The 23,394-nt window shown below is 32.0% G+C and overlaps 4 protein-coding genes across 6 annotated transcripts; 2 read left to right on the top strand and 2 right to left on the bottom strand.

Annotated features, from left to right (window-relative positions):
• Window positions 1-530: 530 nt before the first annotated feature.
• Window positions 531-4,608, bottom strand: NDT1 (NAD+ transporter 1). Its single transcript, XM_028075789.2, has 9 exons — window positions 4,284-4,608; window positions 4,083-4,178; window positions 3,712-3,818; window positions 2,682-2,730; window positions 2,394-2,503; window positions 1,773-1,867; window positions 1,585-1,673; window positions 1,413-1,507; window positions 531-1,083 (listed from the first exon to the last, which is right to left on the bottom strand). The coding sequence occupies exons 1-9, from the start codon at window positions 4,360-4,362 to the stop codon at window positions 847-849; spliced, it is 957 nt and encodes a 318-aa protein (XP_027931590.1). The 5' UTR covers window positions 4,363-4,608; the 3' UTR covers window positions 531-846.
• A 3,149-nt stretch (window positions 4,609-7,757) lies between these two features.
• Window positions 7,758-11,404, top strand: LOC114176686 (Myb/SANT-like DNA-binding domain protein). 2 transcript variants are annotated; one of them, XM_028061809.2, is made up of 5 exons: window positions 7,758-7,857; window positions 8,238-8,548; window positions 8,646-8,736; window positions 8,830-9,335; window positions 10,644-11,404. In XM_028061809.2, exons 2-5 carry the CDS (start codon window positions 8,240-8,242, stop codon window positions 11,190-11,192), a joined length of 1,455 nt encoding a protein of 484 aa, XP_027917610.1. In that variant the 5' UTR covers window positions 7,758-7,857; window positions 8,238-8,239; the 3' UTR covers window positions 11,193-11,404. The 2 variants fall into 2 exon arrangements, with proteins under 2 accessions (XP_027917610.1, XP_027917602.1); XM_028061801.2 differs by having other exon boundaries at window positions 7,798-8,020.
• A 761-nt stretch (window positions 11,405-12,165) lies between these two features.
• LOC114194600 (protein DEHYDRATION-INDUCED 19 homolog 3-like) lies at window positions 12,166-15,648 on the bottom strand. Its single transcript, XM_085674305.1, has 5 exons — window positions 15,339-15,648; window positions 15,067-15,209; window positions 13,629-13,707; window positions 13,251-13,494; window positions 12,166-12,553 (listed from the first exon to the last, which is right to left on the bottom strand). Exons 1-5 carry the CDS (start codon window positions 15,412-15,414, stop codon window positions 12,448-12,450), a joined length of 648 nt encoding a protein of 215 aa, XP_085530431.1. The 5' UTR covers window positions 15,415-15,648; the 3' UTR covers window positions 12,166-12,447.
• Window positions 15,649-17,968: 2,320 nt separating this feature from the next.
• Window positions 17,969-22,606, top strand: LOC114174913 (syntaxin-43-like). Of its 2 annotated transcripts, XR_003602770.2 has the most exons (10): window positions 17,969-18,127; window positions 18,224-18,459; window positions 18,628-18,904; window positions 19,972-20,061; window positions 20,341-20,418; window positions 21,521-21,598; window positions 21,679-21,744; window positions 21,817-21,897; window positions 22,021-22,231; window positions 22,311-22,606. XR_003602770.2 is itself a non-coding variant. In XM_028059648.2 (9 exons), the coding sequence occupies exons 2-9, from the start codon at window positions 18,269-18,271 to the stop codon at window positions 22,126-22,128; spliced, it is 969 nt and encodes a 322-aa protein (XP_027915449.2). In that variant the 5' UTR covers window positions 17,969-18,127; window positions 18,224-18,268; the 3' UTR covers window positions 22,129-22,606. The 2 variants fall into 2 exon arrangements, 1 of the variants encoding a protein (XP_027915449.2); XM_028059648.2 differs by having other exon boundaries at window positions 22,021-22,606.
• The last annotated feature ends 788 nt before the right edge of the window (window positions 22,607-23,394 follow it).

Genomic DNA, 23,394 nt, shown 5'->3' on the forward strand with positions numbered 1-23,394 from the left:
AAAACATGTACATAAAATATAATTTATATATTAAGTTATTGTATTTAAAATTAAAATTAGTTTCATTGAAAAATAAGAATACATATTTTACTTTCAATCCTTCATTTAAAATTATTATATATTTATTATTTTTAAAGTGAGTAAAAAATAATATATTTGTCCGATATAAGGTCTGTCAGACAATTTTTGTTTAACTTGTTTAAAATAAAAAATAACTGCATATTTTTTTTTACTAAAATGTCTTTACACTATTTTGCATAAATAATTAAGATATTAAGTTGTTCTCACATCAATTGGCTCATAATTTATGGAATTATGATTATTGAACAGTATATGCTATCACCTAGTAGGTTTATCACTAATAATAAAAAATTATATTAATCATGAACTGGACCAGTAAAGGAAACGAAATTGTTAAATAAATACCCAATGGATCTTAAATGTATTTCTCATGTCTTCCATCCAGCAATTTTGATTCGCTGATTGCATGATTCTCATTAAGTAAAGAAAATCCAGATCCACCAGAAATATGAGGCAAAAGATCGTGCTATAGGATATTATTCAACTGTTTAAAAATAAAATAAGTTCCACTTTATCATCTTTATCGTCGTCATCACTCAAAATTATAATTCTTTCTCAGTCTCCCTACAAAGACTTTGCACAAGTTTGAAAAGGGAAACCGGGCTCAATCGTGATTGGAAAATATGGGGGCTCTATCATACATAAACAACTAAGTCACAAAGAATGATATCTGCATCGCCAAGAGATAGGTTACTCAGCTGGACTAAGCTTATGCTTCGTAATCTAACTGCTACAGAAGACAGATGACCTCCTATAGATCAATTGTCACAAAATCTGAGGTCGTGGATCAGAGGGAAAAAGAGAAACAAGAAATCGGTGTATCATTTCAAAGCTGGTGAATGTGATTACAGCAGCTGGCGTTGTCCTTAGAAGGTTGGTGGCACAACCTCGGTAAAAACCCGATACACCTTCTTGTTGAAAAACCTTTCTAATACAATCTATCACACCAGAGTACCGTTTCTCTGAATGATGCCCTTGTTCTTGCAGTCTGGAACGTACGACCTGCAAACAAAATACAAAACTTTCTAATGTTTATCTGCCCAAAGAACAGAAATGCAAAAGCAAAACAAAAAATTCCATCCCAATTCAACTAGGGCTTGTACTTTCAAATTTGGCAACAAAAGAAGTGTGAGCTTAAACTATTCAAGAAATAGTCCAACATAATATTATTCTTGGAAGATTTATTAAACACCCATAATAGATTCTAAATCATTTTTCCATAGACGGTGGGCGAGCTGACTCATCTCACAAGACCAAAGGTACGTACGGTACGAGTACCCTATGGGGACAAATAACCTGAACTAAACTACCTCAATCATTCAGAAACATACCTCGTGAGGATAAGTCAATGTGGATGCAAAAATTTTGGAAACGGATGATGCAATTGCAACATCACGTGCACCAAGTTTATCCATTGCTGTGTTATCTGATACAAATTAGTTAAACATTAATTAACTGCCGAAAGTTTCGAGAGTTCACAGAAAGCTGTAGACATGAAATCACCTTTATTTGCCAGATAAAATTTTATCGTCTCGTATGTAGGAAATTGAATGGCAACATGACTGATACCAGCCAGAGCAGGTACAAGTCCACTGTTGAAGGAAAAAAAAAAAAAAAAAAGTCGTTACATTATTCATTATTTTTCCAAATGCGTTGACCATCATGCTACATTTGTGTTAAACAACACCAACCTGTACAGGCCCCGAATGCCCTCCTCATGTGCAATTCTCCTTAATGCAGATAGTGTGCCCCTATATGGCACAACACCAGATCTCATTCCTTGGGTCTGCATAAAAAGAACCGCAAACTTATAGTACAGAATACACAAAATTAATTGATAATAAGTAGTTCTATTGGCTCAATGGTTTTGTGTAAGACGAAGTTTATGTTCATCGTACTAATGAGGAATGGCAATGCAATGCTTTTAGTAATATTCATAAACCCTTTCTCCTAAAAGGATAGCACTATTTCCCCACAGAAAAAACATTGTAAGTAGCTGTTTTCTGAGTTCAATATGTTCCCAATCCATGAGGTAGGGGTTGTGTCATGAACCATGATCTCACCTTGCACATAGGTCATCCAGAAAGGAAAGCAATGCCTAATTTATTTCTCTCTCTGTTAATTACCATAAAAGTCCGGAATAATGGAAAAAAAGAAAAAAACTGAAATATCAAATTCCATGATAACAACGACAAATAAGACAATCAAATGAGCTTTGTACTCTCCAACAAATTTCTAATTACATGTATCACTCTGCATTACGCCAATTTTATGTGAAATGACTAAATTTAGGTTGAAATGAAGAAACACACTTGGAGTCTAGTCTTGACAACCCAGAGGGGATTTGTGAACATGGTAGTTGCAGCTCCAGCACCAGAAGCAGCTATCATATTAGATCCAATTGAAAGATGATGGCTTTCATCTGCATACATTAACATAGCTATTATAATTCAGAATCTAAATAATGGGGGAAGCGGGTTGACTAGAAAGTTGACAACATAAAAATAAAGGTTAATAAGTGGATTAATTATGACAAAAAGAATAATGCTTCCAACAATCCCTTATTTGGATAGACAGAAAATAATAACTAATGGACTAACCATCAGCTTGGAGAAGGCTCTTAAGATGCTCATATGTACTAAAATAAACCTGCAGGTTCATAAATAGATACAATTAGAACACCATCAGTTTTCTGCAACTAAAAAGTTGTGAACATACTAAAAATTTCTACCAGAACACTAAAATGAATCATTAAAAAACTAACTAACTTTGCTTTGACAGTAGTCATATTAGGGTGGTTTATAGCAATTCTCAGGGCCATTTTGTGTCAGCTGTCAAGAATCACTAGGTACCTGGTCAATTAGTTTCACCTTTATTTGAGAATTAAAGTTCACTATTCAGTCCCCATCTCTGTGTTCTACATGTATGGGTCATTCTATAATTTATCTGAGTGCCTTTGTGAACTTTATTTATTTTAAAAACAATGCAATATGAATACTTGCGTCCACATGGTATTATGATAATGAAGCATTCGAAGGAGTTTCTTTGAATGAAAGCGGAAGATGTTTTATTGTTTTGATATGATCTGTTCACCTTCACTTTGGTTTTCCTCATTATAAGTTTTTTTTTGTCTTCTATGATTGTATATTCAATTCCTTTCCCAATAAAATTATAATTTTGACACACTAGCTCTCATTTGCATAGCAGTATGAAGCCCTGTAAGTCATCACCCTGAACAAGCCATAAAAATGGAGGTTGATTGATATGAGGTCAAGGGCACAATGATGTTGTACTCCACTCCAATGTAAAAAAAAATTATGTCAAATCAAAATCAAATCTAACAGCAACCATGAAATGCCAATTTTAAAACTCAATTCAGTAAGTATTAATGTTTCTCATGAATGACTTCATACCCCAGGTTTTTCAGAGATAAAACATGATCCTTCGTTCATGTCAACCTTCCACAGGAGCAGGGTAGGCATTAATTACTATAGTATTTTCAGTTACCAAATCGATGGCTATAATTTAGAATTACAAATTTTGGACATGAAAGGTAATGAATCTGTCAAGATTCTATTTGTTGTTTACTCCATAAATAAAAAATAATACAGACATGGAGAAACGACTCACCGCCCAATTTGGAAGTAAAGCCAGCACAGTGGGCGCAAGCCCTCGATACATTCCACGTAACCCCTCCTTCCTAAAAATTTGCTCCAAGCTAGCAACTATTATGCTGCCTGCGGGCAAGCAACACTCATAAGCTAAAGTCGCAATATTAAGTTTCAGTAGTTCAACCAATGGGAAAATTTTCCCACAGTCGATTCATCCTTCATATAATACTATTAACAAACTGAAATCTAAAAACAATAGCAACAACTCTTTTTGAATGACAGGCTGTATACAGGACAGTCAAACCTTCCTCGTTATCTCATTTATATACCAGAGTTAAAAAAAAAATTGAATAGATAAAAAAGGGGCAGGAGAAAGGCTTGCGGATATACCTCTAACACTTCCATTGGTGAGTTGCGGGACACCATGAACCTGAAACCTAGTTTTGATGACATCTAAAGGACACACAAATGTAGCAGCAATAACCCCTGCACCAAATTACGCACACGAAATGAAACAATTAGAAATCGAATTCAGAAAAATGGAAAATTGGAGAAAGAAACCGCGATAAGAAGAATATAATTGAGGTATACCAGCCGAAGCACCGGCGGCGGCATTGCAGAGGAGGCCCTTGGGATTGATATGATTAGCGGCGTGGGCGTCGGCAGACATGGGCGGCGAAATCGAGGGAGAAAGTGGCGAAAATAAAAAAGGAATCCTCTCTGGAGAGGGCGGTGGCGGAGGAACAGGGTAGTCGCATGGCCTGAGAGTTAGGGCACAGGAGAAAGACACAGTCTTTCGTTTGATTATTCGATACTAAAGTTTTGGGATTAGATTAGGGTTTGGATCAGATCCAAGAACACGAGTCAAAAACGGCTCGTTGTATATGGTGCGTGTAAATCCTTCCTCTACCACAATACCAAACCAAACAACAAATACATCTCTCTCTCACTCACATTCACTTTAGTGGGTCCTCTATAGTATTCCAAAGTTTATTTATTGTGGTTATAGTTAATCAAATAACCTGATTAATTCTACGAAGAAAGGAAAGTTTAACTACTTACCAGAAATTCTCTTCTCTTATTAGAATATTTATTCATTTATAAATAAAATATAAAAAACAATTTATGATTTACAGTAATATTCTCCTCCGTTTATTTCATAATAATATTATTAATTGTGTTTTAACTTTTCTTTGACTGTATATCTGCTTTATTATTTTTTCTTTTTCGACTCTCCACTATACTTTATATTTTTTTTTTTTCATTTTTCTTCATCTACAATGAATAAATGGGGCGCTATTCTAAGATTAAAAGTCATATTAATAAATATTTAATATTGTTTCTAGTAAGAAATAATATTAAATACTACTAAGCACCCATACTTTTACTGAAATTAAAAAAAAAATAATGGGGCGTTAGATAGGATCACATACATTATACCTACGTGTATGTATACACAGTGATATGTATTTTTTTAAGTATAGTAGAAATAACAAAATATATGTTCATGATGGGTATCTTTTAAAATATATTTTAATTAACATTTGTTAATATATATATATATATATATATATATATTAAAAATATTGTCATATAATTACAATTTTTAAAATACATTTAGTGTGTAACTTATTAATATTTTTGTTAAAAAAAATAGTTCTGTCATATATTTTTTCAAATCCATTGATCAAGAGATTAATCACATTCATTGGTGGATGTCATTATCATGACTGGTAAGAAATTGAATTAAAGTTGTAGAATCTCTTAAAATGATTAATGTGAAGATTTTGAAAAACATATTGGTGGACTTTTTATTAACAGTGTAGTTTTATTTAATATTTGATGTCTGATATTAAAAAAACTTGATTTTTAGGGTCAAACTAACGTGTTATATCAGGCACATGTCATTAAGTCAACCTATCTTTCTTTAGTTAGATATAAAAAATAAAGAATTAGAATTGATTTGATGGAAAATTTGGGAATTTTGCTTAAAGCGGAAGTTAGTGGCTTTATTCATAATATAAACACTGATGTGATGATGTGATTTGGGTATGTAATCCCTCTTTGTATTAAGCACTATAATATAATGAATATTCGTTGCACATTTAGTTGATTATATTAAATGTAAGAAAGTATCCTTTACTTTAGAATAATCAATTATATGACCTTATTTAATGATTAAATCTAATATATTATGTCTACGTGCTAATGAAATTAATTAATTATATATTGTTATGCATATAAATATTAACATATTTTTTTCATATTTATTTAAACACATTATTTCAGTTATTGTTATTTTATCCAATTTTTAATAAGTATTTTGTTTGATCTTTTTAGTTATGATTTTACATTTTTTTTTATTTTATTAAAAAAGAAAAATAATTCTGACTTAAACAAAGTTAGATCACTTAAGCAAGTTAAAAATAATAGAAGGATTCTCACTAAAATGCATGAAATTTAATTCAACAACCACCATGATTACCTGGACATTATGTTAAGTTGATACTATTAGAGGTTTTTGTGAACAACTTCAAATCTTATAGATTAAATATCTTTTTAATCTAAACACCATACTAGTACTAAACACTTTCTGATTTTTTTAAATTATTATCAAATATCTAAATTTACATGTATAACTTTAGAAAAAATGATAATAGAATAAGACCTTATATGACATCATAATAAATTCAGTTAATCTTACTGTTAGAATAGATTTCTAACCGTGTAAGATATCAATAAATACTTATTTAGTTATTTTATATTTGCAACTGATTAAGTAGATTTGAATTTTTAAATATTTTTATTTTATATTTACAACCAATTCAACAAAATTAAATTTAAAATATAAATATTTAAATTTCTAACCCCATCATGTTGCTATCAAAATTTAAGAGTTTCAAACAGGTTTAAAGACATTTTAAAAACTTGTTAATCTTTTACAATATTTTTAATTTACTTAAAAAATTTCATATAAGTTGTACATCAATCATTATTTAATTCAAGCAACATATAAAAAATGATACATAACCCCCTTATTTATTTTACTATTTTTATTGTTGAAAAAAAGTTATGAAAACTGATTTATTTTTATAGTTATTCTTTGTGCTGAATACATTTGTTTATAATTTTAATATAAATTTTAGAATTTTTATTCTAATAATTATTTTTTATTATAAAGAAAAAATGGAAACATAGATATTTAACATTTATATATATATATATATATATATATATATATATATATATATATTCCTTAGAGAGTGTAAATGATATTATTTTAAAGACTCAATATTATTTCAAAATTATTTTTTAATATTATCTTCTCCTACAACTTTAATAATTTTAAATAAATTAAAGACATTATTTTAACATTTATTTTCTAACTATACTGTTGTCTGCTATGCGAATTTTAATATTAGTAAATATGAAATGATTTAACATTATATTTAAAAGTATATTATTCATCAGAATGATCTTAATAAGAATTTTTTTAAAACATATATATGTTTATCATAGGTATGCCTATTATAAAATAGTAGTAAATTCATATGAAGAAAATGATGTAGTTTCGTAAACAATCAAATTAAAGTCTAAATTTTAATACACAAATGAATTTTATAAAAATACTAACTACAATTTAAAAATGTGACATAAGGTGTTAATATTTTATAAAATTGATATATTAAGAAAAGATTGTAAATATTTTATAATCATGATAGTTGTAATTAAGATTATTTATTATCGAACATTTTCTAAAACATGATTGAAGTATAATTTTTTTTTTTAAAACAGGTATACAAATTTATCTGCACATTGTAATATTTATAACCTTTAAACAAAGATTATTATTTTTTGGTTGTGTACATAATTTCTCACTATTTTATCTCTTAATCATATAAAAAATTTAATTCTATATTATTTGTAAGAAACATTCTTTATACTTTAATAATATTTTTTTTACTTCAATCATTTTGTCATCATAAGAAAAAAAATGGACACTCTACGTATATAAATAAAAAATATTATATTTTTGAAGTAATATTATATTTAGATTAAATGATAACCCTAATAAGGTCAAGGTACAATCGTATCCCCCGAGCAGATGCAACCTTGTCCGGGAAATCACTATCCCTGCCAAAGCAAAGTTCAAACTCTGCACAAGGTGTTCCTTTTGTTATCCCATAGTTAATTGTTAATCTCAACACTCTTCATAGATACAAAATTGGCACGATCTGTGTTCTTGTTGTCTTGGGAGAATTGTGATAGATGCTGTTCTCTTCTTCTTCTTCAGATTCATCATAGCATGTTTTTTACCAGAGTCTTAGGTCTCTTGCACTTTTATACTTTTAAACTTCCATTAGTCTTCTGTTTTCAAACAATAAATAATAAATTATTATTATTACTTGATTATCAACTGTGCTTATATCTCTTGAAGATTACAATTATGCATGTCTTGAACAATGTATGTGCACTGGTTATGGTTCTGTCTGAACTACTCATCAACCTTGTTAGTGATACTAGTAATCTCGTGTTACATTGTAGAAATGACTCTGGGAAACGACACTGAACGCCTAAGAACAATTTGGACACCCGAGATGGATGGTTATTTCATCGATCTCATGTTAGAGCAGGTTAGTCAAGGCCGTGAAGTTGAGGATCATATGTTTAGCAAGAAGGCGTGGAAGCATATGTCTTCAATGTTCAATGCCAAGTTCAATTTTCAGTACGAAAAAGATGTTCTTAAGAACCGCCACAAAACGTTAAGGAATCTGTACAGGAGTATTAAGAACCTTCTTGGCCAACCAGGGTTTAGCTGGGACGAAAAGCGAAATATGGTCATTGTTGATGATCAGGTTTGGGATGATTTTTTCAAAGTATCAAATTATTTTAAATCTTTTCAACTCTACTGAAGGAGTTCAATAGTTTATTTTCTGCCTAATTATAATGCAGGTAGATGTGAATGCGCTAACTCGTAGAGTAAAAAAAAGTATACCCAATTTCAAAGACTTGTGCACTATTTATGGACATATGGAAGCAAAAGGTAGCCCTTGTTAGGCACTAATTTGTATATGTCATGCTTGATGCTTAGGAGGTCCAATTTATGTCTCAACATCTAATGAATGTGAATTTCCAGACGATGCAGCACCAGAAGAGTTATCTAATTCAGGACAAAAGGGAGCAATTGTTCCTCATGTATCAGAGGATATAGGTGAGGATGCTGATGAACTGCTTCTTGATGTCAGAGCTGATGAAGACCTTGGAATCTCTACCTTGGATAAAGCAACTGATGATTGTGAACAAAGAGTGTCGAAGGAAACAACAACCTCTTCTCGTACCCGGACCCGGACTTATTGGCAGCTACCAATGGATCGTTACTTCATTAACTTGATGCTTGCTCATGTGCAAAAAGGGAATCAATTTGATGGGGTTTTCAGCAAACAAGCATGGATGGAGATAATCTTATCATTCAATGAAAAATTTGGTTTTGAGTATAGTTTGGAGATTCTTAAGAATAGGTACAAAACTCTGAGAAGGCAATATAATTTAATTAAAAGCCTCCTTCGGCTGGATGGCTTTGCCTGGGATGAAACACGCCAGATGGTTATTGCCGATGATTGTGTCTGGCAAGATTATATTAAGGTGCGTATCACTTGAGTCTGCTGGGAAATCGAACCTCTTTGGACACACACTTAGAAGTATAATTTGTTATATTACCAATGAGAGTTGTCTGTCTTCACCCGAGTTCCCTTTTACGATGATTTAAAGAGTTTGGGGTGAATGCTTCTAAAAAATGGTTTTGAGTGAAGTCTTGTTTTTTATTGTTGGAAGTAATTTATTTTCCTGAAAATAGTTGTATCTACTCATTTTTTTTCCCTTGGTCTCCTATAATGAATTTAGTAATAGACTCCCACTCTTCCTTTGCAAGTTAAAAGGGAAAAATCTGCATATTTCATAAATTATGCGAAGCTCAAGGGTGTTTCTGGTGGTAAAGGTGTAAAGCAGATAGGTGTAGGAAGGTTTTAATTTTCATTTTGTGATAATTTGTTATGATATATGAACAATAGATCAATAAAAATATTTATTTTTCCTCCTGCCGAAATTTGTCCTTCTTCACTGCTCCGTATATAATAGCCAGGAATAAGGAAAAGAGAAAATAGGGAAATCTCTTGATTACTCTTAACATTTGGTTTCAATACCAAACTCAATCCCATAAAACCAAGAAAGAGTTGTCTAAGCTAAGTTGGTCATGTCTTTAATTAATGTGAGATTTCAATTCATTGAGACCAACGCCTTAGTGGCTGCACTTTGTGATGCTTTACTCAGCCATTTTGGTCGGCCCCTTTGTAGGTAGCCCTTTTTGAGATACGGGTCACAAACCTGACATGTTAAAGCAGGCTAGGATGATTGCAATTAAGGTGGCTTTACAACCCTTAAATTATGTGAAAGTAGATGTTAGAGATCCTTCCACTAAAGATATGACCAAGTTATATAATTTGATGGAGGTTAAATTAGACTTTGGTCCCACATTTCTTAATAGGTGTTTATTTCTTTCATGCAAACTTTCAAGAGATGATTTAGATCGTAAATTTTTTTACATTAATATACTATCCTCATTGGCAAAACTTGTGAGCTAATACAAGCTGAATAAATTTGTTCATTCTAGAATGTGGACTGTCTTGAGATGAACTATCAAGAAGGGTAGAAACTCTTTGCTAAACTGAGGGCTGCTACGTTCATTTTATTTTTCTAGATTCAAAGTAAAAACAAACGCTCCTCACTTCATTTTCCTTTATTCCATGTACTTAAAGCCATGCAATGCTTGCATTTCATATATATCAGCCTTCCCATTCTCATTTTTACCTAGCATGCCTTAGGAAATTTCAATACTTATGATATATTAATCATCTTATTTTACAAGGTTTTAAAACTTTTGACGTGTCTATGCAGGTTCATCCGGATGCACGACAATATATGACTCGACCTTTGCCATACTATAAAGATTTGCGTGTCATATATGATCCAAGTTTTGATGAAAAAGAATATCCTTTGCCTCCAGATAAGCATCAAAATGCAAATGATTTTAAGATTGAGTGCTCTTCAACATCTAACACTGTTCAGTCTTCAGTTACACCCAATTCTAACGAAGAACAATTTAGTGGTGTCAATGAGTTACCTTATATAGGTCAGAAACAGAAGCGCCAATTAGAGATATGTTCTAATTCTACCAGTCCTAAAAGATCAAGGAATGATGAACAAGGCATGGCTGCTGCACTCCATGAGATGGCTGCTGTAGTTTCAACAGTGTCTGCAAAAAATAATGATACCTCAATATCAATAGAGAACGTCATAGAAGCAGTGCAAGCATTGCCTGATATGGATGATGACCTGGTTTTGGATGCTTGTGATTTCTTGGAGGATGAAAGAAAAGCTAAAACATTTCTTGCATTGGATGCTAAGCTTAGAAAAAAATGGTTGATTAGGAAACTTCGCACATAGGTGTATCCTACGCCTCCCTTCATTTTTCACTTGCTATTGATTTTGGTCCATATTCTTTAAGAAGTAGAGCTGATTAGATTTTTTTTGGGAGGATTCTAAGCAAACTAGTGCTACTAATCATTTTGATAATAGAATTAGCATTTTGGAACGCTAAATTAATTTGTATATTCATCATATTTAGTTAATGACTGCACAAAATGCATTTATACCTAGCAATGCTCAGGTTATGTGAGAGGAAAGTGTTTCAAAAACTTTCCACAACTTCAGAGCTTTGAGGGTCTGCAGCTCCTGCTGCTGAACTCATTCAATGATTATCACCTCATCACTACCTTTCTCTTCTGTTTATCTTTGCCTTGCTTACTCTTTCCTTGTCCTTCCTAGTTCCTGCCCTCCTTGCCACAAAACAAGGTTTATCAACCCAAATCCTTTTGTGCCCTTTACTGACATTTCTCACATGTTCTGGCATATGATCCCTAACATAATCCCTTCTGTGAAAGTTTATCATCACAACTGTTATTCCAGTTTATCAGAGGTAGCATAATGACAGTTCTAGTTTTGACTAAGGTCTCATATTTTAGTTCGAAGCCCTTTTTGAACACTGGTCCTTGTAACGTTACTCGCTACTTCATTCTACATACATGGACCCGTCATTTTATATTTGTGGAAATGTTATTTTTACAATTTGTTGTATATAATTCTTTTTTGGGTGATGGAATTGGAAAAGAGTACTCTAATAAATTTTCCCGTTTTTCAAACTAGAAAAATACAGGAAGACGGTATAATATTATTTTTATCTTTCTAATTTTCCACAAAAATAATCAAACTAGAGTTAAGCATTATCGGAGTATAATAGGCGCTATTGCTATACAACTCGCAAGGCCTTGTCAACAGATTAAGCAAATTGCATATTCAAACAACTCATCATTATTGGCACGCTTTTATCACATAATTTAGTTATGGCAAATAGCAAGAATAAGGCATAAAGCTACTAAATCTGTTATTACAACGAAACACAAATTCTGAGAATACAAGTTCGTACGCAATTGTTATAAACCAATAATGGCATTGTCTCGAATATACATGACATTTAATTCCTACATATAGCTTCTCTATACTAGGCCTATCTCAGTGCCATACCACAGAAAAAACATTGGTCCTATAACTAAGAATAATTTTCAAGATTGAAACTACTATATATTTCATTTTTTTTACCCATTGAATTGAAACTAGCAACTGATGTCCTTAACTGTGTCAATCAGAAGTCAGAATCAAGGATAGTAGACACCAAAAGTCCCTGTACAAATTTACTGCGCTGTGCTATCTCTATTTGGTCTTTGTCAGATAAATATGGCTGAACATCCCTGCAATAATTAAAATATTAGGTACACATTTAAGAGAAAGATGAAAGTTGTTATGCAAAACTAAATATCTAATAAATAGGTACAACGTCAAACAAGAGCAAGTCAACAAGAAGATAGTGAATGTCTTAATAAAAGGTACAAGTAACAAAAATAACCATTTCCCTGAGGCCCTAACATCAACGAAGTGTAGAAAGAAACAAGAAAAAACAGCGTTTTTTTGGGAACTTGCATATGCAGCTGAGTTTTTGGTTCGAATCATCATTTGCCTCAATGTACCTACCTATACTAGATGTAGAACGATGTGGTCCCGACAAAGAACACTTAAATTGCTCCCTACAGCTTTAATTGCATTAATCTAAAAGTTACTTGAAAAGAACAACCATATCCAACTGTTGTAGGGTATGCTTCCAATGAGTTCAGGTGGTGTGCCTGTTTTGAATATTTATAGATTATTGCTTCACAAAGTGAAAGGTGTTCTGCGAAAGATTATTGCTTCAACGGATCAAGTTTTTTGGCACTGTTGACCATCTAAAAATAAGATTTTACCATTTTTTTTTGTCTCAAAACTGACCTTTTTTTCATTTACAAATTCTATAATGATGGATCAAAAATAAATTTGTGATTTTGTAGTTGATGTTTGACAGTAGATGAAAAATGCGAAATGACAAATAGTTGATAGAGTGATACTTCATCATACCTTTCTAACACTTTATCATTTGAGTGCACTTCTTCAACGCTTATTTCACTTGAAGAATCTGGCAGCACATTTTCGCATTCATCAACAGCAGATGCACCATATAGAAAAGATAGCCATGGATCACTTGATGTGTTGGAGGTAGACATCCCGTTAGATAACCCAGCAGAAAAATCTGGTTTACCCTTTCTTGAAAAGGAAAGATCTGGGTAGGATTCATCTTTGTACCATTTTGATTTCAGCTGGCTGTAATCTCCAGTAAAGGAAGTACATGGTTGAATAAAGGACAGAGACTTTGGTAACAAGGAGACAAAAGGGTAACAAACTAAAACTATTTATCAATAAATAAAACCATTCCTATCAATCAGATCAGAAAGGATATCTTAAACAAGTTTCCATGTTGTGCTGCTATATGATCAACGACATTTGACCCAATCCACACGGTACACACGGGACAAATCTGCATGAGCAAACAGGATAGAGATAGCTGAGTGCAATTCAAAAAGCACAAACATAGATATTGCAAGGAAATTGAGAAATACATCAATTGTCTAAGAAAATAGTATATACACACATCTGAATTTTAAGGCTATTGCAAGTAGCCAGTATAAACTTCTAAATCCGCCAACTGAACCTAAAATTTGGATAAATACTACAACAGATAATTTTATACTCCTTTCTTACAAGTTTTGTAAATTACGTGACAATCATGCATAGTCTGTCTAACACGTTTGTAAGATCCCTCATAGCCACTTGAAATGAAAACATTATAAATCACTTAAACGTTTTTATATTAAAGAGGAAGAGTTTGACAATTAAAGAAACTATCATTCAATGAAAATCACGTTAGTGATCTAATGATTACTAGGAATTGTTTGACAATCTGGATTACTTATCATAGTTTGAGGGTGAAGAGGAGTTGCACAATTGATTGATTTAAAAGTTCACAGTGGTTACTTGCAATCTCCCTAAAGTTCAACCGGGGTGTGTGTTTGTGTGTTTGCCTAGTCATTCTTAAATCAACCGACAATAAAGTAACATTATCAACTTTACATGGGAGCTCATTCTAGATGTGGAAAAGATCTAAATTGAATTCATGTGGAGTAACCACTTCAGGTTCTACAAGCTAAGATCTTGCCAGGAACCACATCTTTAAGGGCTTCTGCATAGATGCAAGATATATAAAAAGCCAATAAGAACATCATAAAAAGGTTTCACTTTACAAAATCACATCAATGGTTAGCTCCAAAACATGCTATTGAACTAGAAGTAATAATGGATATTTTCAGAGGCAATAGAATGCAGAAATGCAAAGGTCAATTTAAAAAGCTGTCTCAATTTGAAAAAGGAAAATTTCATGTATGTTGTCCGCAATGATGACAAGGAAGCTATTGACCTAAATCATAAGCATCATAAACATGGCCGATGATAATCACAAGGCAAATTTGTCAATAAAAATATATGTAATTTGTTGGATACAATTAACATATTTCAAATGAAACTACCAATACTAGCTTCTTTAGTTCTTTGTGAATTTGTTGTTCAATAAATCAATTACAAAGTTAATAACTACGAAGGAACTTTGTTGCAAAGCACCAAACCAACCAATCTGAATGAGATAGTTTCAAAACTATGAGGCTAACAATGAACTGTGATATATCTCTATAAAAACATACCAACTAAGTATATTAATCATAGCCAGGCAGCAATAAAGAAGCATCAACAACAAGGTAAAGCGTATGGAAAAAGTTCTTATGTAAAGCTAAAAAAAAATACCGAAAAGGGGAATAAATTAAGGTGAAAAAGATAAACAAAATACCGCAGACTTGGCTTCTGCTGGATGGTCCAAGTCAATATGGCAACATAGCTCAAGAAGATCAAAATCATCTGCGCAAAAAGGGCATGGATAAGCCGACCTAAAATCCTCATCCCCATTGACCTCATCAAAATCGATGAAAAGCTCTGTTTCAACGAACAAACAAAAAGGTTAAACATTTAGCCAGAACAAGACGCCCCACAAAAACCAAACCCAACAAAAACAGTATCCACGAGACTGGATTGAACAAAACGAGGTTTGAAATAAGAAATCACCGAAGTGTGACTTGAGCCTGGATTGATAGCTTCTGGAGGCAGTAGAGCGGCCAAAACTGAAATTCTCGTCTTCCATTGACTTGCGCTAAGTAGTAAGTACAGGCACGGAGGAAAAAATAAAAGGGTATTTCCGCTACACGGTAAAGTTATCTGAGGAATCGTTGTTGTGTTTTCTTGTGGGTGCCGGTGTAGGATGGGAGTGGTGTGTAGTATATTTATATTTATATATAATGTTACTGTCAAGGGAAATAGGACGAGGAAAATACTAGGGACTTTCGGCTTCGGATTGTGCGTGGTTGTTGCGTTGGGATTGGGATCCTTAACCTACACGAATTCTGGTTATTTCAAATTTACCCAAACGCCCTCCATCACCCTCTGCACCACCACCACATATTAATGCAGCCTCCCTTATAGGCCGAAACCCATTCAAATTTATTGTGAGAGTATCAATAATAATAGTAATAATAGGCATCAATGGATGAGGAAGAATGTTTGTATGGAATGATATATTGTATTTTCACATATCACATCACATTTGTAGGAATATTTGTGATAAGGAAGTAAGAATAACAAAAATATATTTCTATTACTTTCCCATATTTTCATAAATATTCTTTCATAACTTAAGTATAAATGAGAGTTCAGATATAAGTCATAGTTAAAGTTGTTTATATAAAACCAAGATCAAGATCACACAAGAGACTTCACAATAAGTTATTATTTTCATACTCTTTTGAGATATTTTCATGGTCAAATATGTCTAAGTCTCGGAGGGTGTGCCTAAAAAGATGATAATAAATGCTATAATAATAATGAATACTTCATTAATTATTTTGTACGGTCTATATTAATTTATAGAAAAATTATACTTTAATTTTTATTTATTGACTTTCATCTTTTATTCCTAACATGACTTAGTGTGGGTCATTGATTCCTTTAAAAGAAAAAGTAGTGATATATTAATCAATAACTCACACTAAGTCACATCAAAAAATAAATGATGAGATTAAAAAAATGGTAATTATAGTATCATTGTCCTAATCTATATTAGGTGTGTGGACTTTTAATTTATTGGTGTGACTAATTTACTTAATGTTATGCTATTATGTTTTATGTCTTAACATATGTTGATTATAGTTGACTTTTACTGACTTTGACCTAAATGTTTTTGTTGGCATGTATGATATTGGTTACTCAACCTGAGATGATCCCAAGAACACTAACCCCACTTGATATAACATAAATGAGAGTATTTAAAATGTCAAAAAGATCTAGGTGATTGTAATGATATTATGCAAAGAAATAAAAAAAGTTTTTTGATCACTTCATCCTATCAGCATAAAAGTTGTCAACATACTGAAAGTCCAAAAATATCATACTATCACTGCTATGTAAGTAAGCAGATAAACCGAAATACAAGTGTAAATTATATTTCTTTCATTTTTTTCAATTGAGTCCCTAGTATTAAATTTGTCTATTAACGAAATGACATAATTATCAAGTGGTTAACATAATTATTATCTTGTTATGTCATCTTGTTACATTGTAGCTACATTTAACTTACTATTTAAAATTTTTATAAATTATAATTTTATAATATATGATTTTATAATTTTATGATTTTACATGACATCAATAATATACATCAACTGATTGGTCACCATCGATCTTACTTCCTTAAATTTAAATAATGAATAAATATATTTTTACTTTTACATAAAAAATATTTTAAAAAGTAAAATATTTCTTAAAAATTGCATTAAATAAATACGCACACCATTATAAAATTACACACTTAGTATAATTAATAATAAATATGACTATTCATCCCTAAACTATGTTTTTTACGGATAAAAGTATATAAATTCCAATCCTTACCTGTAATAATTTATACTTGTAACATAAATGTAAATATGTAGCCTCTCCATCTTTTGGATGCAGGTTAAATTATACCCTCTAGATTCCATTGCTTTTCTCAATCTATTTTGTATTCTCTATACAAGAAAAGTTAAGCTTTGATTTCTATTGTTACTAACATTAGAAGAAAAATAATTGAAGATATAAAATTGTTAGAATTTTGTTGGGAGGTAATAAATCACCACAAAAATCTAGCTGAAGATTAAAACAATCTGAATACGACTATTTTATTCAGTACTAACAATTTTTTCTTATGATTCTGATTTGTATAAGAAAAATTATTTACAGATTTTATTCCTAGACAATGTACGATTATCTGTTGAAGATTAAAGGCAATGCTTTTTAAGAAATTTTGGTTCGAAAGAAGAAGAAAAGGTAAACCCATATCTCAAAATGTAATTATTTGAAATGTTTGAATATACAGAGGAAAAACAAAACATTTTAACGGGTAGAGAAATAGTTAATCTTCCCATAGTAGGAAAGAAAAGGGAAAAGGAAGGTTTAAGAAAGTATAGACAAAAATGTTTTCTTTTTATTGATTTTTTTTTTACAAAACTTTTGACGATATCGACTTGAGAGCATGAAAGAAAGCGAGCATCTTATTAAATGAAAAAAAAATGATGTTACTTAAGAAAAAAGAAAAATCTAATATAACTTCAAAATAATTTGGTCAAAATTTATAAAAAAATTTATCAAAATATAATATAATCCCGAAATTTTCCCTTCTCACGCCATAACAAACATTTCTTTCGTCCATAAACTCACGCGGACATTTTCATACAAAAAAACATTTAAAAAAAAAAAATTACATTCTTCCGATGTCAAACATGGTCGAACAATAAAGCTCGGAAGCTCATTTCTTCTGGAGTAAGGTATGTACGGATTAGAGTAATTTACAGATATGGCCCTTGTTTTTGATTCCTAATCCAAGAAAACTGGTACGATTTTTGTTGCTGGTGGTTTTCCAGGGAAAGCAGAGAGACAGAGAGAGTGGTTACTTGAAATTTGATTCAATGGCGACGAGAAATCGAACTGTGGAGTTTAGGAAGCACAGAGACGCCGTGAAGAGCGTGCGTGCTCCTCTCTCCTCCTCTGCTGCCGCATCCGCTTCTTCCACCGGTCCCGTCATTGAAATGGTTTCACTTCTTCCTTCCAATCGATCATCCTATGCTCCTTTAAGCACCGAGGATCCGTCCACCTCTAGGTTTTACTTTTTCACCAATTCACACTCCATTTCGTTTCTGCAAGAGTCTTTCCGTGTTTTAATTTCACATATTCACATGCATAATAGCGATACCCTATGGGTAAGTGCCTTAAACTAGGTGTTGAAAGTAGTTGGACTTGATAGTTAATAACACCTTTAAAATGTTAGGGATGCGGTTACTGTGGGGTTGCCACCGTCTTGGGTGGATGATTCTGAAGAAATAGCTACGGCTATACAACGTGCTCGGGTTAAAATTTCTGAGTTAACTAAAGCTCATTCGAAGGCTTTGTTGCCTTCCTTTGGGGATGGCAAAGAGGATCAGCGTCTTATTGAGACTCTAACCCAGGAAATTACATCTCTTCTTAGAAAGTCTGAAGTGAGGCTGAAGAGACTTTCTGCTGCTAGCGGATCTTCTGAGGATTCTAATGTTAGAAAAAATGTACAGGTAAGGTAATTTTGCAGTAAAAGTATTATGTACTATGGTCTATCATATGCCGTGCAAACTAATTTGTTCTCTCTTTAGCTTTTTCTTTACTGGGGTTGCCCGTTATTGACTTACTGTTCTTAAGGTCGATATAGGTTCTTGCGCAATTATTTGTTTTGGGTGCAATAAAGAGAGTTAGTTAGTGGATAAGTAGATAACCCAAGCTCTGCTTGGTCTCAGTCAGTTCAGGACTCTGGTGACTTTCCCAAAGATATATAAGCTATTGCATAGAGTTTATCTTCTATTTGACTATGATCATGAGGCCTTATTTTGCCTTACTCTCCCCCATCGTTTGAAAGCCTATTCGGATATTTTTCTTGTTTCTCCTTGCTTTTGATGTAGTACTGTATGTGAAGTTACGTCCTATCCTCATTGAATTTTGTTGTTGGGTGTGTAAGAGAGTTAAAAGAAGGGAAAATGTAGGGTGACACCCTAATCATGTTTGAATGTTATCAATTCACCAGGTAAAGGAAACAGGGGATACTTAAAATAAAAGTATTAGGGTGATGATAGACAAACACCCCATCTTTTAGTGAACATCCATCCAACACCAATGATATAATGTTTTTATTTTAGTATAAAATAATTTGTGAAGAATCAACCACAAAATTAAAAATATTTTTGCTTAGTAGGTGTTTCATAGGTGTAGGAAAGCTTAAGAGTGTTCGTGTAAAATTTTCCTTTGACTTAATATACTTTTTCACCACAGAAAAGTAAGGAAGGGTTTGTGAAAAATCTTCATTTCCTTCCCTCCTTTTAGGTTACCCCCGCAAGAGAATGGCTAATCAAACGCTTCCCTTCCTTCTCTTTCCCTCTTAATCCCTAATCCAAATATACTATTAGTTTCATCACAATGATTTGACACTATTTATTTTGAAAATGGTTCTTTGGTGAGAAGTGGTTTGTAAATAGACAAAAATTTACTTCGTTCTTGGTTGCTACAAAATTTATAGGCAATTTATAAGATGTCAGTTTTGCTTTTATCTTGAGATTAGTATAACTGGTTCTTTTGTATCTACTTTTGGCAGCGTTCCCTTGCTATAGACCTTCAGAACCTATCAATGGATCTTCGGCGAAAGCAGTCAACATATTTGAAACGTCTGCAACAGCAAAAAGAGGTTGCAACTTTTTACGTGTAGCTTATTTTACCCCAAAAATCTTTATATGCCACCATTTTGGTTGGTCTAATTCTGTTTGATAACTCATCAATCTACTTTTCTAGACTTATCGTTTTTTTTTTCCAACTATTGTTAGCTCTATTGACATTCAAATGCTTGAACTTATGGTCACACTATCCTGATTCTGCTGTGTCTGCATCAGTGGTACTGCAGTGTTATTTTTTGTATTAGTGTTTATGCTGCTTCACTAATGTCTATATTTGTGTGTAAATCATGCAGGGTTTTGACGGGGTTGACTTGGAGATGAACTTTAACGGGAGTCAATTTGGATCACATGATGATGAGTTCAGTGATGTGGTATGTGTGTTCCTTTTGGCAACTAATTTATCTTGCAGGGCCATATTTTTTAAGTTACTTTATGCTGTCAGTAAGCAATTGTAAGAGATGTAGGTACTGAGGGAGAAGGAGAAAATAAAAACTATTTGCAGTGTGTATTAGTGTAATGGTTATGTTACAAAGGATGAACCACTTGTATTTGTACCAAATCCTGAACCCCTAGTTAATAAAAAAGAAAATGTGAGATAGTAAAGGAGATATAAAACCCATCATTACGATGATAAGGAAATATTAAATTAACTGTAAGATACTTACTCTTAAGATTAAAAAATTATTATTGATATATTTCATATATTCTAACACTGTAGGATGCATTTATTTTTACTTACCAAGTGATTATTGGTGATTTATTTTCTTTCCTCGCAATTATTGATGCAAAATTATATTGATAAAACTGCAAGATTTATGCCCATATGCAGTGACCTCTTATCTTCTTTCAATTTAGAAAGCATGAATTATGAATAAGACATGTAACATGAATACTATATGCCATTGACATGAATATGCCTCATATTTTAAAAATCGTAAGACACAACATGGCTATAATATAAGGTATTAAATTTAATCTAAAATTAGCACATATTAAAACTCCTTGATCGTGAGAGAACTCATTTTAAAAATGAGCATCATTCATTGTAAGCATAATAATATGCTAAATTTATCCAATTATTGCAGTGTCCAATTTATATTGGCAAAAAAATATTTTAAAAATAGAATTAAAACCTGTAAAGATGAAACCAATAATATTCAATGTGTTTATGCGATGTCCATGGATATGTGTACAACACAAGATTTGGTTGGCTAGTATTTTGTTCCATGCCTTTTAGCTTTCAACCTGTTAGTTGTGAAAAGGGGTGTAGGTGTGTGGAGAAGGACTTCATCATTTCTTGAATTTATGAACATATATATTTACCATTTATTTGAATGTGAAATGATGTTTCATCTGAAAGGAATTGTGTGATCCATGAGGCTCGTTTTACTTTTGATGAAATTTGTCTCTCCAAACAACTTTCTATCCTTCCAAAGTAAGAGATAATGATATTGGTTATTTGATTAACTCCAGGGTTTTAGTGAAGAGCAGATGACAAAGCTAAAGAAAAGTGAGCAGTTCTCAGTGGAAAGGGAGAGAGAGATTGAACAGGTAATTTGAATGCATTCGGTGTGTTGCTTGAAGACTAATCACTATGTGTACCTTGTCTAACTAAGTAAAATTTGCTGTAGGTTGTTAAATCAGTCCATGAACTTGCTCAAATCATGAAGGATCTCTCTGTCCTAGTGATAGACCAGGTGAATGCTCCACCACTGTATAAAATGGATTTATAGAATAAAAGGTGACTCATGAAGCTGGTATTCATGCAGGGAACAATTGTGGATAGAATTGACTACAACATTCAGAGTGTTTCGACGTCCGTTGAAGAGGGCCTTAAGCAGTTGCAGAAGGTTCTGTTTTCTCTCATGCTATTGGTCACTTGAGTAGACTTTACTCAACCTTTCTTTCGGAATCTTTTTTGCTGCTGTTTAGCCTGTTATCGTCATTTCAAACATAATACCTATGTATTGCAGGCAGAGAGAACACAGAAAAAAGGAGGGATGATTGTGTGTGCAACATCACTTGTTATAATGTGCTTTATCATGCTAGTTCTCTTGATACTCAAAGAGATCCTCTTCTAGTAATATAACAGACCACTTTAGCGGCCAGCAGCATGTTAATTCTTCCGTTCGATGTGAATCAAATTGCATTCTGTTTAAAGATAACTATGAAAATGCGATTCAGGTATGAGAATTTGTTCTTAAAGTGCTTGAGCTTACAATTTTGGCTCCTTATTGAGAGGCAAGTTGGTATGACATTGTAGAGCATAGCATCGTGTAAACATAGATAGTAATTCATCTCCCAACGGCCAATTTTCTTTAGAAAAAAAGGAAAGTAGTTCTAGAAAGACACAATCGTGCTGGAAGGTACGTCAGACCAACAACTTGTATACGTCTAAAAGTCATCAAACATGTAAGTTAACTTTTCTTTTTCTTTTTCTGTTCATCTCTTTACAAGCTTAATGCTTACTTTCTGTCAGTGTTTTATACTCCGCGAGGGAGAAAAATTCAAAATTGTATAGTGATAAGGCCTTATGAGTAAATATTATTTTTATTTGTAGGAGTTGAATATTTTATGGGTTAAAAGTCGAAACTCAGATTTTATGAAATGTTAGCTAAATTCGAATAATTTTTGTACTAAATGTCTGTGAAATTCAAATATTTCAACTAGAAATCAAATGCAATCGGGAGATAGTAACTTGGGTTTAAGCTAATATTAATTTTCTTTTATGCTTTACATTTATTATTGTGGAAAATAGTTTTTTTAGCAAAATTATCTTTATTAAAATACTTAGAACGTAAATGTAATTCATTCAAGTGTGTTTAACTTAGCATATTATTATTACTGTATTATTGAGCTTTTCTATAATTTATTAATTAGAATTTCCTAAATATAAATTTTATAGTACTTTATTTTATTGCAAGTAGGCGGGCACATCAAATTATTTATTTATTTTTTATTTTCTTTAATCGTCTAGTGATAAAAGTGTAAATATTGGTGGGAACTAAAAAGGTTGAAATGCCTTGTCGAAACAATTTTTCTTTTCATGTCACTATTTGATTAATCCGAATATGCTATCAGTTTTTTACTATATTTTGCTATTTCATTCTTTTAAAAAACAACAAAAAGAGTAAAGATCAACACCTCAAATACTAAATAACATTCAAATGACACTTAGTGTAAAAAAAAATTGATATTATAAGTCATGATATAATAAGAAAAAGGATAAAGAAAACTTTTATAATATAAGGAAAATTATTGACATTAAATACGTATTTAAAAAAAATGATTATGTATCATCCTTTATCCTTTATAGTTATAATATGACACTAGCACAATAACATGAT

This window comes from Vigna unguiculata, chromosome 1 (genome assembly GCF_037176805.1).
Source record: "Vigna unguiculata cultivar grain cowpea cultivar isolate G323 ecotype 2 chromosome 1, ASM3717680v1, whole genome shotgun sequence".
NCBI lineage: Eukaryota > Viridiplantae > Streptophyta > Magnoliopsida > Fabales > Fabaceae > Vigna > Vigna unguiculata.

Excerpts from the sequence above, each read along its gene's own strand:
- NDT1 (XM_028075789.2), bottom strand. The coding sequence starts at position 4,362 with ATGTCTGCCGACGCCCACGCCGCTAATCATATCAATCCCAAGGGCCTC. Across the intron at positions 1,674-1,772 it reads GGCATTCGGGGCCTGTACAG|TGGACTTGTACCTGCTCTGG; the intron begins GTTGGTGTTGTT and ends TTCCTTCAACAG. Across the intron at positions 1,508-1,584 it reads ATTTTATCTGGCAAATAAAG|ATAACACAGCAATGGATAAA; the intron begins GTGATTTCATGT and ends AATTTGTATCAG.
- LOC114176686 (XM_028061801.2), top strand. The coding sequence starts at position 7,999 with ATGTTTTTTACCAGAGTCTTAG. Across the intron at positions 8,549-8,645 it reads TGGTCATTGTTGATGATCAG|GTAGATGTGAATGCGCTAAC; the intron begins GTTTGGGATGAT and ends ATTATAATGCAG. Across the intron at positions 8,737-8,829 it reads TGGACATATGGAAGCAAAAG|ACGATGCAGCACCAGAAGAG; the intron begins GTAGCCCTTGTT and ends GTGAATTTCCAG.
- LOC114194600 (XM_085674305.1), bottom strand. The coding sequence starts at position 15,414 with ATGGAAGACGAGAATTTCAGTTTTGGCCGCTCTACTGCCTCCAGAAGC. Across the intron at positions 15,210-15,338 it reads CAGGCTCAAGTCACACTTCG|AGCTTTTCATCGATTTTGAT; the intron begins GTGATTTCTTAT and ends TCGTTGAAACAG. Across the intron at positions 13,495-13,628 it reads ACATGGAAACTTGTTTAAGA|GCCAGCTGAAATCAAAATGG; the intron begins TATCCTTTCTGA and ends CTGGAGATTACA.
- LOC114174913 (XM_028059648.2), top strand. The coding sequence starts at position 18,269 with ATGGCGACGAGAAATCGAACTGTGGAGTTTAGGAAGCACAGAGACGCC. Across the intron at positions 20,419-21,520 it reads ATGATGAGTTCAGTGATGTG|GGTTTTAGTGAAGAGCAGAT; the intron begins GTATGTGTGTTC and ends GATTAACTCCAG. Across the intron at positions 21,745-21,816 it reads CTGTCCTAGTGATAGACCAG|GGAACAATTGTGGATAGAAT; the intron begins GTGAATGCTCCA and ends GTATTCATGCAG.